We start from the raw sequence: 17,813 nt of genomic DNA, 5'->3' as shown, positions 1-17,813 counted from the left end.
TGTTATCTATAATGTCTTTGAAATGATATTCCTCGTATCAAAATGCAGTTTTTAATCTGCCAAAAGTGATTTACACGGTGACGGACTACTTTATGTTACACTGAATCTTAACCAAGCGCAAGGATACATTTGAATCGACGCGGCTGACGGCACTGGGGAAGTTGCGGGTTTCTTTTTACAAGGCGGACTTTGGTTGGACAGAGCAGAACCGCAATACGCTGCGCGATGTACGGTGTCTGCTGATTGGTCAAGGTGGACCTGCAATGCGTCAAACCACGGCGCGGTTACGATGGAAGGAGGGAGCGAATCCACCCGTACTGTGTACAGTAAATAATATGTGGTTATGAATAAACCTCTCAGGTAGTTCCCAGGTGAGCTACCGAATGAAATTGCGAGCAACAGGGGGGAATAAATTAATACAAACTTACCGCAGATATGGAGGTTAAAATACGCATTTCTAGAAAAAATGAAATGGAAAAAAAAAAAAAACTATTTACAATGGCCTGTTTAAATACCTACAGCACTTTTTTAAGCTTAGGCCTATTGATGAGTTTTTAAAGTTACACTGTTCATATAAAATAAAATAAAAAATAGTTTAATTTAATTACAAAAAATAAATATAGCCCTGTAAAAATTGTGGGAAAAAAGTGATACACTTCCTGTCTCTTTGTTGCTATTTAATGTTTCTGTGGAAGGATGTCTTTAATCAAGATGCAGAGATACAATATAATTTAACCTTCAATTCATTAAAAAATCTCCCACACATTTAAAACACGTTTTATTGAATCATCTATTTATTAACAGTGTCTGCTTATTAAATAGTCAAAGTTTGCTGTAAAAATGAATTAAAAATTAGAATGTACAAAGGATAGCTTCAGGCCCAACTTAGATCACAACAACTTAACTCTTTAATACTGCAGCTGTGTGCGTAAGCATGTGGGTTTGTGTGTGTCGGTCCTGTTATAGCAAGTTCAAGTTCTTGAATGGTGTGTGTTTGTGCGTTCAGTCCTCCAGAAGTATATCCAGTTCTTCAAGAGGCAGTCGCAGTCGGAGTTCTTTTTCTGTCATCAGATCAACAAACTCCTGGAGATGCTCAGGGAACAGCTGCACTGCGTCCATGTACAAACCCTAATTGCACACGTGACATACATATACATTTGCATGAATGCAAATTTTAATTCACACACACCCCAGAGTCAGAGAGCAAGGGAATTGAACTGTTTTAGTGCAATCAAAAAATTATATAGACAGAAGTCAGCTGCTGTTAGGAATAAAAGCTGTTTTCTGTCTGTCTCACCTTAGCCCATGGTATATTTTGTAAAGCCTTGTAAAAGATCCCTTTGGCTTTATCCACCTTCCCTTCTGACACCTACAAATGCACATACACACATAAGCAATACATACATAAGCACAACCAAAAGGCTTTACTGACAGTCAATATTTGGTCTTTGAATTTACATGCATACGTATGTTAGCTCACATACGACTGTCTCTGAGTCAATATTTGGAAGATGAGGCTAAGGTCAAGGCTCAACAAGCTTTACACACTAAGAATGACAAACTAGCTTCACAAGATGCAGCAGACCTTTTCAATAATTTCTAAAATGCACATTTCTGGTTCAAACTAAATTGCTATATAATGTTTGAAAAAAAAAACTATTATTACATTTATTGAATATATTACAACATCTTTCCTTGATGTTCCACTTATTAATTTAAGTTAATTGGACTGCTGATTTTGTGCCATAATCACTATCCATTCTTACAACCACCAAAAACTGTTTTTATTTTTGCAGCAGGGTAAAAGCGGAGATAAGTTTGCATCTCTGATTTTATTGGTATAATTTAATTAACGCTAAAAGGATTATGAATCCCGTGTCAACTCATCTTTCAAGGAAAGGAAAAGAGATTTAGTAAGCTAATTATTTTCTTACCAGGAAGTTCATGTACATCCTCCAAAGTAAAGGACAGTGAGAGCCCAGCTCTGTTGCTATGGTGTTTTCAAACAGTCCACGAATACGGTTGCTGAGGCCGTTCTCTGGCAGGATGGGCAAGGCAGCGTCATGGTTACAAGATCTACAAACACCACAAGATTAGGAAAGAACAAATGTTTTTTTTTTCCAAATGTGATTAAATTAAATCAAATGACTAAAAGGTAATTTCACTTGTTGGTAGAGTTTTTTGGCTTAACAAAAAGAAATATCACAATCTTTTAATGCTAATTATTTTCACATCAGTACTGCTGCAAGATATTTTGCACATCATCCGTTCTGCCCTTACCTCTGAGCAGCATCCACCAGCTGCTTCCTTTGTTGTTCAGCAACAATGGCAAAGAGGCGTGGTAGCACTCTTTTGTTGTCCCTAGTTACAGAGTGGAAAAAGCGACGTGCCCGCCCAGCACTGTGGTAACGGTTCTCAACCTAAAACACAGGTTGAATGAGGACACACAAGGACTTACTCAGTTGAAGCTAAGTTCAAAGATCTGGGAAAAGAAAAAAAAAACTTGAAGAAGGGCAGGTGATTTTCTGATTCGATCTGAACCCAGAATGATCAAAAAATAGGTTCTGTCCTTTATGAGGAAACTCATAAATACTTACTCACCTGTAAGTATATGCTCCAAAGAGGGGCGCTGCTGGACCAGGTAGAAAGAGCAGATGTCAGCATCTGTCTCAAAGTTGCCAGTGGAAACACATTTCTTCCCATGTGGTACTTTAGCAACCCTGCCTGCTGTACTGCTATTTGCTCACACTCTGAAGCTAGCCTGTTGAGCCACTGCCTGCCGAGGTGTCCAACATCGGCTCCAGGTTGGCCACCATCAGTGCTCGCTAGACTGGCTTCCCTATCACTGTTAAGCTGTTTGTCGAGTGTCAGCTTGTGGTGCAGCTCCTCCAACCTCTCTCTGGCCTGGCTGTAGACGACATTAGCTGCTTGCATGCCCATTGTGAGGTACTGGAACAGAGCGTAGCAGCCAACCAGGCCTCTCAGCTTCAGCTTCTCTCCAAGCAGGTCATCTTCACCTGCTTGTGGAATAATGAGAGAGAATAACGCTCATAACGTACCGTGTACTCCACATTATTGACTATAGTAATGTTTACATGTTTGACAAAGTATATAGAGGTAAGAGGTAATTATGTGACATACACAATTATGTGTAATGCAAGGGATTTTACATATCATAACTCATAAAGTTGATGGTCTAGCCTAGCGGTCTGGTCGCACCCCATATAGGTTCATGATTCAAGTCCAATCTCCAGCTCCTTTCCAAACATTTCATTACCCACTCTCATTTCATACTCTCCCAAAATACATTTTAGATCCTATGTTTCAAGTCTCTGCTAGTTTGTGAATGACAACAATGCCACCATAAATCCAAACAAATGGGATGATATGTTGGGAAAAAAACTAACCATACTAAGCCAGTGATGGTCCTTTTCTAAGAAACAATCTCTTTGGCAAATAAAACAGACTGAAGATATTTGTGATTATTAACCTTTCCTGTTGACTTGAAGGTTGTGGATGTCTTGGTCAAGCGCTAAACAGCCAGCTGTCAGAGTGTGCTCATAAGACCTCCTGGCTTTCAGGATGGAAACAGGAGTGAGAGACTGAGATGATGATGAAGACGATGAGGAGAAGGTTCCCTCTGCCAGCCTGGTTAGCACACACACAGCTGGCGATGTGGTGACATCAGAGAGGCCTTCTCTTTGTGAACCTGTCCATTCCTCCACCTCCAGCTGGGCCCACAGCAGACACAGCTCACAGAGGTAGGGACTAGTCAGCCCTTTGGCACCCCCTAATGCTGAGGCTGTGGAAAAGACTTTGCGAGCCTCGTCAAAGTTGCCCAGCATCCACTCCAGGTGGGCGTACTCCCGACAAAGCACCAATGACGAGCGGTTGTTTGGTTCTTTGAGAAGTTGCTTGGCAACCCGTTTGCTGCTCTTCCCCTGAGAGCGAAGGCGCTTTTTGTTGCTGCCACACAGGCAACGCAAAACCTGGGGTAACGAATAGGTTCATTAGTGCACAGGTCAACCACTTTTTACATAAAAGCAAGATCTTTATTTTATACTATGGAATGGTTTTTTTCTTCCAGTCTATAAGTTAGAGTCAAATAAACCAACACTTACTTTGAGTTTCTCATACTGCATCCAACTGAGTGACAGGATGGCTCTATGCTGGGCAGGAAGAACATGCTGGACCATGCTGTAAATATTGGTAAAAAATCTTTCCCCTTGCTTCCCAAGCCCCGCCCACTTCCTTGTTCCCTGGAGAGTAGTCATGTGACCTACAGAGTCCACACCGAGGTTAGGTAGGTCACTGGATGTCAAGGGGTGACTGAGATCATTTCCTAGGATGTTGCATTGAGACAGATTTGTTAATGCCTGATTATATTTGAAAAGATTTTTTAAAGTCTTTTGACCCATTTGGTTCTTTTTACCCTGAATGAGCAGAGAAAGGTTCTCCAGGAGCAGGTCAGGCTGACAGGACGCAGCAGAGAGCACTGGGTCTACAGGAAGCCCGAGGAATGAGAAGAAACGGAGAAGAAGACGAAGCTGGAGCTCTGGAGAAGTCAGACAAATAAGGGACGGACCGATGTCATCAAACAACACCTGAAGGTAAGGAGACAAAGATAGACAAAGGAGTAAAAAAATGTGCCTCTGTTTATTAACGTACACAGACATATAATACATGACAATGCAGACACAGCTTGAAGCAGAACCTGTCTGTCTGGATCCTCGCAGTCTTCTTCTGATTGGCCCTTGGCTTTGTCAGGCCTCCAGGGCAGCCAGTGAGCCGCTTCCCGAGATGTCTCCACATCCAACCAGATTGTCCATCTAGGCTGGCTCCGGTCTTTTACCTCCTCTTCGTCCTCTTCCTCCTCCTCTTCTTCCTCTGTGGATGCAAAAACATACAAACATCAACAAGAAAAACACTTTGTTATTTTTGCCCTAAAATTGCTTTTCATAACTTAAATCAACAATGAAAAAGGTAACATAAAGGGTTAGTATGTGTGTGTGTGTGTTACCTGGATTGGGTTGTAACCACCCTCCTTTCTCTTGTTGTTGCATCCAGGCCTTCCAACCTCTGGCCCCAAGCTCTCCAACTCTTGCCTCCCCGCTGTCCCAAAAAGGCTCAAAGAACTCAACCTGAAAAGACACATTTCCAATTTATTGACATAACTAAAGCTCTGACGTGTGTTCCTGACTCTGCATTGAGAGAAAGGCCCTACTTTTTTTATTTTTTTTTTATTTAAATCTATAGCGCAGCACCTTTTAAAACTCACAAATAAACATGGTGTGCAATCCCAACAGCTTTCATTAAGGCCACTTAAGAAAGCACATGCCTCTGCTACTCAGTTAAATCCTGTTTTTTAGAGGAGGTTTAAAATACATGGTTGGTTTTCTTTTGTGTGCGTGTTTACCTGCTGCTTGGTGGACATTTTTTGCACACTGTCAGGTTTGTAGAAAGTAAAGTCGATCATGGCCTGAAACAGAGAAATTGCCTTCTCTGATTGACCAGCCTGACGCAGGAAGTGACACTGTTGGGTGAAAATATCTGGACAGAAGAAAAAAGACAAACCAGAGAAGTACAACATCTTTTAAGACGTGTTGATCAAACAACACAAAATGCTCTGTACTATTTAAATATTGTATCAAAATGAATAATAAGTGTCTTTGTTTTAACAAAGTAGAACATTTTGGCAATTGAGAATCTAACAATGTTAAATGAATATGTTATTATCATCCATAAAAAGTTCTCTCAGGGTCAAAACAATTGTAAAGTAAGTCCAAATCTTAATCCGTGTTACCCAACATATCTTCCTCAAGCCCTGGCAGGACTGGATGAGAGACCATGCTGCCATCACGCACAGCGCTCAACGTACTGAGACACTTCCCATAGGCGGAGTTCACCTTCGACACACTGAAGTTGCTGAAGTAGCTCTGGGTGAACAGCAGATATTTCCTCCACAAAGGGGCACTGTTTGGGTGCACGAACACCTTAATCCAATAGATGACACATATAGAATTACCTTAAGCCACAGGCATGTCAACGAAAATGTTGACAGGATCTGACAGAAGATCACATGCTACACTTGATTTAAATAAAAGCATATAAACACTGTAGACAAACCAGTTTCTTCCATTCTTTAGCTAGAAGTGAGGGCTCCCACAGCTCCTGGCAGATCTTCAGTTTCTCCAATTGCAGGTCGATGCAACTTGGGTTGGTCTCGACTGCACACTCTGCGATGCTGAGCTTTTTCTCCAGGACTGCCTTGTAGGAAGACTTGCGACGCTCAGCCAAATCACTGCCCTGTTGTTCCTCACCACTTCCAAACACTGTTGCACTCAGCTCATCCTGTAGAGGCAAAGAAGAAGATAAAAACTGAAAGTACCGCTGCATAGGAAAAACAAAAAGTGACATTCAGATCTTTTATTTTGAGGTGAACATGACTGATGCAAATATTTGTGAATTTCTCAGGACGATCGTTTCAGCCTGCAGCTTCCTAACAGGCTGTAATGGCTGCAAGATAACACTTCAAATCTACAAGGCTCCATTAACACAACAAGTAATTCTAACTTCCTGAACTTGGGGGTTAAGGGTCTTACAAAAAAATCCTTTGTCCTTTCTAATCCTGGTGACACATTTTTTTGTGGTTTTTTTTTGGACTTGATTAATTTACACTTCTCCTGGTTTGATCAGAAAACCCCCCCAACTGAAACATAATTATGGGAATGTGAATCTGTACACATTGTTCCAACAGCATCAACATAGAGAAATAACAACCGATTTATTTACCAAAATATATAAATGTTTGATTTGGCTTTTTTTCTATAGCTGCATGATCAAGTTACTGTGCATAGACATCCATACAAAACATTGCTGCAAAGCACAGCAGTTCAAGTTTCACTACCTGGTATCTTATAAATTCTATCCATAGCTGTGTATCTTCTGGCTGCTCTCTGAGTCGCCTGTTAAACTCTTCAGTCCTGCTGGTCAAAAGCACAGCACTCTGCTTCGTCTGTGTGTCCTGCTTCTCCTCCTCAGTCTGGACTTGTTGTCCCTTCCCCTGCAGCCAGAGCGCTGTAGAGGAGTCATACACACCCAGGGGATTGACCCACGATGTCTGCACTCCGTCACCTGGATAGAAATTTTTTTTTGAAGGTGTGAAGTTAGATCAATGGAAGCTGAGGAGAGGATCCAGTCCATGCTTTAAAGGCAATCCATGATTAAAAGTCCCCAAATTAGGTCAGCCTTACTCGCCTTCCCCATCGTACCTTATTATTCTGTTAAGAATATAAAAGCCTAATACTTTATTTCCCATCTGCTGCAGTAGCATATATTAAAACATCTTACAACAACCTGCAAAGTGTTTAAACTAAAAAGCTCAGGATGATGCATCTTACCACCTGTTGTAGAAAAATCTCTTACCCATCTGTCCTCCTTTTTTCTCCTCATTGTCATGCAGGGGGAGAAAAGAGGTTGGACTCCTGGCATCACTGCCCTCAGGAGGAGTTGGTATTGCACAAACAGGGGCCTCAGACCTCAGCAGCTGGCGATTGACTGTAGAGAAGTATCTATCTGCTGATTTCTTCTTGTCCCTGCCTTTCTGTTTCTTATTTGACTCTGACTCCTCCCAGCTGACTTCTTGACTGCGAGGGTCCAGACCCAAGGACGAGCTTCCTTTCCTCTTATACCTGGAACACAAAGAGATTAAAACAATGACCATTTAAATTATATGACACTGCTTTTTGCTTTTTCCAAGTTAACATCTGATTTACCAACCAAAGTCTGTTTGACAGGTGCCTTACCTGGCTACATCTCCTCTGTATAGGGACTTGTACGTCCAGTTGGCAGTGTCTGCTTTACAGTCAACACAGAACAGCTGATCTGTGGGTGTCTGAAGGTCATCCAACCAAGAGAAATGGCTTGCTAATGGTGCAAGCCGGGAACTGTATGGATGCAAAGACAAATCAACCAATAAACAGCAGAGGTATGGCAAAAAAATATTCAAGATCAATTCAAGAACATTAGCAAAAATAAGGAGTGAGGCGAGTGTGTCCGTACCCATTTTCTTCTTCTTCCTTTTTAAGCTGACTGGGGTAAATAGTGTCAGAGTCAGACCCACTGCTGTGAGAATACCTCCCACTTTTCTTTTTGTGTTTTTTCTTCTTCTTCCTTTTCTTTTCACTCTTCTTTTTTTTCTTTTTGGGTGGCAGATTACTCTCTTCTTCCTCCTCCTTTTCTGTGGAACTTACGTCTTTACCAACACTACTGATAAGAAGGTTTAGCACAATGTTAATACATTAAAAACAAAGACATCTTTCATGTTAAATATTGTGTGTAATGTGTTTGATCTCACCTTGATTCCCTCTGTCTGTCTTTGGACTTCTCAGCAAACAGATGATGAAGAGAGAGGGCATCTCCGGTCTTAAAACTCTTATTTTTCAGCCAGTCTAATTCTAAAAAACGTAAGAGGAACAAAAGCAAACAACATGTGGACTCTGTTACTCAGGTACAGAGACAAGCAGACGTCGCGTAAGTGTGTTCAAAGTTTATAATAATGACACAAAAGTAAAAATAAATAAATAAATAAAAAAACTACATCAAAATGTATTCTGTATGAAGGAGGGGTTACCTTTGCGCGAATCTTTAACTTCATTAGTCGCTTCTTCAGCAAATGCTGGAAACAGCGCCATGACAGTAACGTCGCATAAAAACAGTCGCACAAATGTGACGTCACGCACCACACTGCCTTCTGCCTTGAGACTGTAAAATTAACATAGACAAACTGTTTATACATCTATCTTTGCAATTTAATGAATTTAATCTGCAATGTTTAAAAATGAAAAAGCCTCCTTTAAAAATTAAAAAAAAAAAAATCCAAGTGTATTTTCCCACAGGTTTTACGGCACACAATCACCCTCTTGTGGCGACAAAACGTTACCTTTAACGTCCTATCGCAGGCTATATATTGTCAATATCAAAAAACAGTTTTAATGATGTTTTACCATTAAAAGGTTTTAATGGTATTCATTTAACTCGTGTTTAGTGGTAAATATATCTTTGTTGATAAGCTGTTTCACATATATCACCTTAGCTTCTTTTTTTTTTTTTTTTACTAATTCTTTAAGCAGCAGAGAAGCTCATGTTAGAGAGATTACATTACATTTCGTGTTAGTTTTTATTGAAACTCAAATGCTTCTTTTAAACACGCACTAACACGCCGCAAAAAAAGATTAGGTGTGTCCATGTAATACGTGTTTGAAAATCTATTGTGTTACCAAGACAACGAATCTGCGACTCTTAAAGCGCCATCCAATCAGAAGTCAAAAAAGTTTTCTCTCGACCAATGACATCTCGCTTGGGCTTTGACTGACGTGTGCGTTATCCAATTGCGTTCATCTACCGCTTGGTAGATCGTCCTGCTCGCGCATTCTTTGGTTAGTCCGTTGCAGTTGTCCGAGAGCAGTTACAGCGTTACCCATTTTCGTCGTCAAGAAGCTTTAATCTTCGATAAAAAACAATGAGGGAAATCGTTCACCTGCAGGCCGGCCAGTGTGGAAATCAAATTGGAGCAAAGGTACGAATAAATTTGTTTTCAAACGTAACTTTCAAACGTATTGTAAAAGAGCGCAAAAAAATTTAAAATTGGGCGGGCTACCCGTTATGCTAACGTGAGCGTCGAAGCTAATGTTAGCCTAGCGGCCCACAAAAGCGTGGTCGGCTTTCGCAATATTGGTACTTAACCAGCAAATTTAACCATTGTCCTTTATTCTTTTCCTGGCTCCAGTTCTGGGAGGTGATAAGTGACGAACATGGAATCGACCCGACTGGTTCATACCATGGGGATAGCGACCTGCAGCTGGAGCGGATCAACGTGTATTACAACGAGGCATCAGGTTGAGTCCACTTTATTAAAGCTTTCGATCTACATAGTAAGATTATCTAATTTCTAGGGAAGCCAAGGTAATTCGATATCAACCACAAGGCTCAATAGTACCGTAGCCACCCAGCAGGGGGTCCGTGTCCTGCTGGAAGCCAGTGAAAAGTCTTACTGATTGACTCACCTTCCTGGCTTCGTTACTGTCGCCTCGTTTCCATGATACAGAAACAACAAACCTTAGGCCAACGAAAATATCCCAAACAAATGAAAGGTCTGATCCATGTACATATAGATATATAGTCGTATAATGTAAGTAAAAAGGAATAAATGATGAACCATTGTAGAAAGAGCATAACATCACTCTAATTATTAGACATTAGTTTGTTGTTGAGCAAAAAAAAAGAAAAGAAATCACGGCATGAAAGCTGAACAAGTTCTTCCGTAGCAACCATCATATTCACTGTCTCTAAGCTTTTAAATGAAAACAGATTTTTTTTTAAATGCACAATATCAACCCAAAAGCTATGAGCATGTCTTTAAGTGCTTTAATACTGTGTTGTTTTAACGGTCCATTTGTGTCCCTGTGGTTTCTTCACCAGGTTCCAAGTATGTCCCTCGTGCAGTGCTGGTGGACTTGGAGCCTGGCACCATGGACTCTGTGAGGTCTGGTCCTTTTGGCCAGATCTTTAGACCAGACAATTTTGTCTTTGGTGAGAATGAAATGTGCTCTAACTGGAGTTGAAGTTCCCATTGTGTGATAGCTTACAGTAAAATTTCCACAGCTCTACTTTCAATATATACAAAACAGGTTATTTGTGTGATGGGAGTCATATTTCAAGTAGAATCAGATCCAGGAAGTGTTGACTACAGCTGTGATTAATTTCTGTATTTGCATGTCACACAGGCCAGAGCGGAGCAGGTAATAACTGGGCTAAAGGTCACTACACAGAGGGAGCCGAGCTGGTGGACTCGGTCCTGGATGTGGTGAGGAAGGAGGCAGAGAGCTGCGACTGTCTCCAGGGCTTCCAGCTCACCCACTCGCTGGGAGGAGGCACCGGCTCTGGCATGGGCACGCTGCTCATCAGCAAAATCCGAGAGGAGTATCCAGATCGCATCATGAACACGTTCAGTGTGGTGCCCTCACCCAAGGTTCATAACATTGCAGTCATTGCATTAAAATGATACCTCAAGCCACCCTGCTCTTTATTCATACATTTATCTCTTTTCTCATTTCAGGTGTCAGACACAGTCGTTGAACCTTACAATGCCACCCTCTCCGTCCACCAGCTGGTTGAGAACACAGATGAGACCTACTGCATTGATAATGAAGCTCTGTATGACATCTGCTTCCGTACGCTCAAGCTCACCACACCAACATACGGTGACCTCAACCACCTGGTCTCTGCCACCATGAGTGGTGTGACCACCTGCCTGCGCTTCCCTGGGCAGCTCAACGCAGATTTGAGGAAATTGGCAGTGAACATGGTGCCCTTCCCCAGGCTGCACTTCTTCATGCCAGGCTTTGCCCCCCTGACGAGCCGTGGCAGCCAGCAGTACAGGTAGAGAGGCACACGCGTGCTTTTCACAGACTTGATCACACCCACAGTTTATTTTTAATTGCACGTGAAATTTATCTGAACCCCATGTTCTTGTCTTTTTCCAGGGCACTGACAGTTCCTGAACTCACCCAGCAAATGTTTGACGCCAAGAACATGATGGCTGCTTGTGACCCACGCCATGGGCGCTACCTTACAGTTGCCGCCATCTTCCGAGGCCGCATGTCAATGAAGGAGGTAGATGAGCAGATGCTTAATGTTCAGAACAAGAACAGCAGCTACTTTGTGGAGTGGATCCCCAACAATGTCAAGACAGCTGTCTGTGACATCCCTCCCCGCGGCCTCAAGATGGCCGCCACTTTCATTGGCAACAGCACAGCCATTCAGGAGCTGTTTAAACGCATCTCAGAGCAGTTTACTGCTATGTTCCGCCGCAAGGCCTTCCTCCACTGGTAAGTGAAAGAAGATGTCCCTGTATATGTGCAGGACTTCTCATTGTTCCCCTGGACTCAAACGTGTTTGTCCCAACATATCTGAATAAGTATTTCTTTTTTCAGGTACACCGGCGAGGGCATGGATGAGATGGAGTTCACTGAGGCTGAGAGCAACATGAATGATCTGGTGTCCGAGTACCAACAATATCAGGATGCCACTGCTGAGGAAGAGGGAGAGTTTGAGGAGGAGGGTGAAGAGGATTTAGCCTAGACAGTACCATAACCCCTGTCTTACTATGCAACAGTTAAGGCTGGGCAATGAGATTCAAATCAGTTCTGCATTTATTAAAACACCTCATTTGCATTTTTCCAGTGGAGAGTTGTCAAATATATCCATTCATACGTTCAAAGACTTATCCAGCCTTAACTGGAGTATAAATAGTTCTTCAAAGTTTTTGTTTTTGTTATTTACAGTTCTCTTCTGTTTTCAGACTAATTGTTTTGCTGTCAGGAGTTCTCTTCTCCTTTCCTGCTTTGGATATGAATGTTCAAACTTCCTGTCTTCTTTTAATCCATGTGTTCAAACAAAGTTGGATCGTTCTGTTACTTTTCAAGTTCAGGTAATTGACTGCAAACTGACACCTACCACCGCCCCATGGTTTGGTTGTGAAACTGTTCATCTTTTACAAAGTACAGGTTTAAAATGAATGTAACGCTGACCAGTTTGAGGCACTCTTTGTTGAATTTGCTACTTATTATATAAAGTCATTTTTTGGCAGAATTTCATCTGAATTTTAGATGCACTACAAGTCTGAAAGCTTTAAATGAAAGCGTCTTGAGCCGGTCACTGTTTCACCTTTGATTAGATGTTGATGTGCAAAAATGATGGGGTTTAATAAAGATATAAGATTGGTGCTATTCTGTAGTTCCTTTGTATACTTACATCAAGGTCATCAAATGTTTTTGTAAAGCACTTCAGATTATAAAGGTAAATATGGTTGAGATGAGGAAACCATAACTGGAATCAACTTCTGTTGGGTTAACATTTCCAGACAGAAATTATGCTAGCTCACTGCTCACTGTATGTGATAGGCCATAAACAATTCCACCTGTCCACTATAGAAACATCAAAGATGAGTTTAAAGGTTTTGAAACTTGAGAGAACCAGTTTGTAAAAAAATATATATATATATATATGCCAATGACAAACTGTCAAATTAGGTTGGACGAGTCTGCCTCCTCACTGCGGCTGCTGCAGGATGAGCTACAAGAGAAGGTGTCCTTGCCAATAAACCTAACAAGCCTCTAAGTAGGCTGTGGTTGAAACCTGTATCCTGTGGGTGCACAGATGAGTGAACGCAGCACTTATGTAAGTACTGAAGCAGGTTAAGTCATCCAATTAGTTGATTTAAGTAAAAGAAAAGATTGACTTAATAGACTTAGTACAGGCCTGCTACAGCCACACACTAAACATAGTTTCTTCTTCCCCCATTGAATAAAAAAATAGATTTAATGGAAGAACAAAAAGACAAACTATGTTTGATGAAAGTTTAGTTTAAAAGTATCCAATTGTGATATACCAGTAACTATTTGTCCCATGCAGAATGGCTGGCCTCTGCACACAACCTCTAAGCCATCAAGCGCCCCAAGTCATTTATTTGAACAAAGAATCTTCTGAAGTTTTTTAACAGCCAAATATATATCACTATATCATTTTTGCCTCTGAAAATATTTTTTAAAATGCAGTGTCAGCCCTTTTTCTGACACCAATCCCATGTCAGTGGTTTCAGGCATTAAACATTAGATTTTGTTAGGTTATAAAGATTCATCAATAAAACAAGCAATCTCTTTCATTAACAGCTTTAATACAGTGAATATGAAGGAGGGTGTATTAACAAGGTCTGGCCTGTATTCTTGATATTATATCTGTATTTATTATATATATCTGATGATATGATTCTTATCTGATGTAAAAAATTGTATGTAAAGATGCTTTCCATCAGATCACAGGAAGTTATTCAACAGAACAAGCCGCAGATCTGATAACATCCTACATCCTCGTCTCATTGTAAGGGATACACTTAACTTTACCCAGCCACACAAACTCACGTTTACGGTTTGACCTGTATAAATGCAGTATAAATCATTCCATAAAAAGGTTTTATACAGAGTAGGCTACATTGTAGCATTGTGAATGGAAAACACTGAATGTACTCTTTGATGCATTCATGAGCAGGACCTTTATGTTTGTAAAAAGATTAAACTAATGAATCTAATGAACGTTTTAAGATGTGTTCAGGTGTCTCTGAAGTCAACAGTCTTTGATTGTGTGATTTTAATACAAATGATTCAGTGTACAGGCAGAAATCATCACGACTGTGTCAACTCATCCTCTAACAGCAGCAGAACATGATAATGTACATTTGAATAAAGAACCACACATACACCTCATCATATAACCTTTCCTGTTCCATTGTCCTCTGTTGGTATCATGGTTCCTATTGGCCTATCAGTGTTGATATCTGTAACTTTGGGTGTGGCCCTTCACCCTTTGTTCAAAAAATGATAACTTGAAGAAGACCTCAGGTCGAAAACATGGCGTTTGTGATGGAATAAGAACTTGTATTGGCAGAATTTTAATACGTTTTGGGGCATCGCCTTCTCTTCCTCCTTTGACTGCGGATTTTTAAAACAGCGTATCACTCCCCTCCAACACTACTTTCTCCTTTCTTCACATGCAGTCATAAATGTTCAATGACTGCACACTCAGATAAGGGGGGGGGGGGGGGGGTTTGTGAGCTTTAACTTGTTTTCTGTCTCTTCAAGCTGCTGAATTCTTGAGAAAAACATCCATTAGCTGATCCAGGACATAGTTTATATTGTTTTGATCTTTTTAACTTTTCAATACAGTGTCTTTGAGGGCATGAAAAGCGCATTATAAAATACATCATAAAATGTATTCTTAAATTGCATCACTTTATTTGTCTCTTCAGAAAGATAATGTCTCTTGTATAAGACTGTTGACCTCTTTTGAGACACCTTTTATATTTTTATAATCTGATAAATGCAATCTTAAATGTGGGTAAATAAAAATAAATGTCCAATACACGTTTATAACCAGCCATTCCTTGCATCAGAAGGAGGCTCAAATCTTCTTTAGAAATAGTTTGACTTTTGTTTTTGTTCTGTCTCCGTAGTAACAGGTTGCTAGTCTGTGTGGTAAATGGATTTGCTAACTACGAACGACTGTGCCCTCAGGAAACATGACATATACCATCAGGAGGAATTAGTCTTTCTAATGTAATCAGTCTGGAACACAAGTAGCCCTCTGCTATGTGCCTCAAAGATTTCCATTGATAACATTAAATGTCTCTTTTTCTATGGGATGGGCGAGGATTAATGGCTGCTTCATGTGAATATACCTTCTGTTTAACAAGAGATATTGTTTGTGTGTCATGTCTTCTGTTGTTATGCATGAATTTATTACATGTGACTTGTATACTTGGATGCATATACGTGTGATATGTACTATAAAAAAGTACTGCGAACATATAAAACTATACATCCACACAGAGACATACGCATGCTTAGGTGCTTTGTTGTTGTCCCACATTAATTACACTTATAAGTAATATCTACATGGATTGAATTTACAAATTGAGCTCTCACGGTTGTTATCCTTATTATTTATTGAAGGACACCGTCTTTTTTTGTCTTTCTATGAGTTACTGTCAAATGAAAACATGTAAAATGTCTCATAACTTCCTTTTAAACTGATTTTTATCTATATTTATATTCGGTCTGTTAACCTTTTCTTTGAAAATAATTATATTTTTCACTCCGAGCAAGAATGAATGTTGTAATCTTTTTGCAGCACCACATACATCTCACCTGGAGGAAACTGGTCAGAAGTCATGGTATGCTCAGTAATATGAATACACTATGAATAATGTAAAATGGACTTGAATTGGGGTCACCTAACCACTTTTTTTTTTACACAAAATTCACACCCTGGTGGCAGAGGCTGGCAGGGAAAATGCCCATTAGTATTACCTAATTAATTCACACACACGTTGACATGCCACATGTTGGTGTTCAGTGTCTTGCCCACGGACACCAACTTTTCATTTCTAAACGAGAAGTGAGAGGACAAAGCGATTGTGAACAAAGTCAAACACGCACCAAAAGAAATTTGCACATTTTATGAATCATACTGTACTCTGAAAGAACAAACTTCTGAGACACTTCCCACATTACATTTAATTTCAGCTTCGCCTAAGATTGAAAAAAAAAAAGAAATAAGATACTATTTTATTATGCAGTCAGAAACAGCCTTTTTTAGAGATCGATAAAAAGTATTCAGCCTTTTTTTTTTTTTTTTTTAAACGTTCTTCAAACGGTTGTATTAGTTGTGATAATACTCAGACAGTAATATTTCATTTGTACTGGCAGTGGTGATGGTCTGATGTAGCATGTTCTTTAAGAAATGTTTCAATAATAGATAGCTGATAGCTTAGTATCAGTCCAGAATATGAATTCCTAATGTTTGCAATAAGGGACAAATAGACCTTCAGATAATCGCTGGTGGGATCTGAATGTATAAAACACATTTCCATTTCTAAAAGATGAAAAAAAAAAAAAAAAAATAAGGGACAAAAGAAAAGGCATACTGACCTCCATGACAGATACAATTACAGCAGAGACAAAAGGAAAGGGATGCATGTAGCCATGACGACGCTAAAACAGTTGGAAGGAAAACGCACCATCTCTCTGAGTAACCCAAACTGTGCTGCTGGTAATGATGTTTTTATTGCCACGTAGAACAAAGGCTAATATTTTTGTTATTAAGCTTCAAAGGTGTGTGAACAAATGTTCCAGAACCTCTCACAGAAGATAATATCAATTTAAAAAACTAATGAGAAACCAACTTCCTGAAACGGAAACCACAATCAACTGTTCAAATGTTCTTGTGTTTCAAATACATGGGCCCGACGTGTTCATCCAACAGGCTGGGGAGGGATTGGGGAAAGGTCAACAGAAGAATAGTTTTTTTTCCACCTAGAAGGCACTTCTACTGAATGTGTGAACTTATTTAACATATTTCAACTTTCTCTTGACATTTTGGTTTATAAACTAACACTTCTCCAAATGTTTCAGAATACAAGAGCAAACCAAAAGTGCTGCCAAGGTCATAAATATCTTAGGCACACTGTCACAATACATCTTTAACTGTGTGTGTGGTCAGAATATACCATAAACTCCATACACACTCTTTACAAGACACATGAAACCTCAGTGGAGGATAGAACATTAGAACAAATTATGGCACTGTAAGAAAAAAAAGATACATAAATATGTACACAGAAAGGACGCAGCGAGCAGAGGTCCCATAGTTTTTAAAGAGGAGGCTAACATTTCCATTCATGGAAAGGTTTGGTCTGTAAATGATGATAATCAGGATGTACGGAGTGAGCTCGTCTTCCTTCACAGTAAGAAGGGATGGTTTATTGAACCCAGGGTCACAGAGAGGGATTTTTTTGGGGGGAAATAAGGCCACACAGGATGAAGAAAAAGTATAAAATCAGGTAACTATAATGCACAGAACAAAAGAACAGATGCACCTGATGCCTCCTCTTTTGTAACAACATGGGTAACAGGTTTAAAAACAGATAAAATCCCATACTGACTTTAAAGATCAAGTCCAAACAGCAACCAGTCATTGTGATACATGTGAAGCAGTTTGTAAAAAAACTGCACATGAATGACTCATTGATCAGAATAACACTGAGGGAAGTGTTTCACTGGACTTTTTTACCAAGTTTTGTGCAGCGAACCGCAACACTGTCAATGAACACAACCGGCTCAAAATGTGAGTTAATATAGTGAAGAATTCAAAAGCTCAAGATGTCTGCTGAAGGCAAACGTTTAATAACACTGAGCCTT

General features: G+C 40.1%; 2 protein-coding genes across 4 annotated transcripts; one reads left to right on the top strand and one right to left on the bottom strand.

Annotated features, from left to right (window-relative positions):
- Positions 1 to 761: 761 nt before the first annotated feature.
- On the bottom strand, positions 762 to 10,473 carry nrde2 (NRDE-2, necessary for RNA interference, domain containing). 3 transcript variants are annotated; one of them, XM_079370349.1, is made up of 20 exons: positions 10,065 to 10,473; positions 8,633 to 8,763; positions 8,357 to 8,456; positions 8,062 to 8,268; positions 7,806 to 7,946; positions 7,426 to 7,691; positions 6,908 to 7,134; positions 6,127 to 6,351; positions 5,804 to 5,993; positions 5,417 to 5,550; positions 5,021 to 5,141; positions 4,715 to 4,887; positions 4,433 to 4,604; positions 4,122 to 4,342; positions 3,491 to 3,989; positions 2,602 to 3,017; positions 2,281 to 2,420; positions 1,935 to 2,076; positions 1,298 to 1,369; positions 762 to 1,128 (listed from the first exon to the last, which is right to left on the bottom strand). In XM_079370349.1, the coding sequence occupies exons 2-20, from the start codon at positions 8,691 to 8,693 to the stop codon at positions 1,003 to 1,005; spliced, it is 3,633 nt and encodes a 1,210-aa protein (XP_079226475.1). In that variant the 5' UTR covers positions 8,694 to 8,763; positions 10,065 to 10,473; the 3' UTR covers positions 762 to 1,002. The 3 variants fall into 3 exon arrangements, with proteins under 3 accessions (XP_079226475.1, XP_079226476.1, XP_079226474.1); XM_079370350.1 differs by having other exon boundaries at positions 2,602 to 3,020; positions 8,062 to 8,265; XM_079370348.1 differs by having other exon boundaries at positions 2,602 to 3,020; positions 10,065 to 10,472.
- Positions 9,339 to 12,784, top strand: LOC306840809 (tubulin beta-4B chain-like). Its single transcript, XM_079370351.1, has 7 exons — positions 9,339 to 9,577; positions 9,788 to 9,896; positions 10,480 to 10,590; positions 10,785 to 11,029; positions 11,117 to 11,439; positions 11,544 to 11,888; positions 11,994 to 12,784. The coding sequence occupies exons 1-7, from the start codon at positions 9,521 to 9,523 to the stop codon at positions 12,139 to 12,141; spliced, it is 1,338 nt and encodes a 445-aa protein (XP_079226477.1). The 5' UTR covers positions 9,339 to 9,520; the 3' UTR covers positions 12,142 to 12,784.
- The last annotated feature ends 5,029 nt before the right edge of the window (positions 12,785 to 17,813 follow it).

This window comes from Symphodus melops (genome assembly GCF_947650265.1).
Source record: "Symphodus melops genome assembly, chromosome: 19".
In the NCBI taxonomy this organism is placed as follows: domain Eukaryota; kingdom Metazoa; phylum Chordata; class Actinopteri; order Labriformes; family Labridae; genus Symphodus; species Symphodus melops.
The sequence above is the reverse complement of the archived record's forward strand: the minus strand, read 5'-3'. Positions and strand labels throughout refer to the sequence as shown.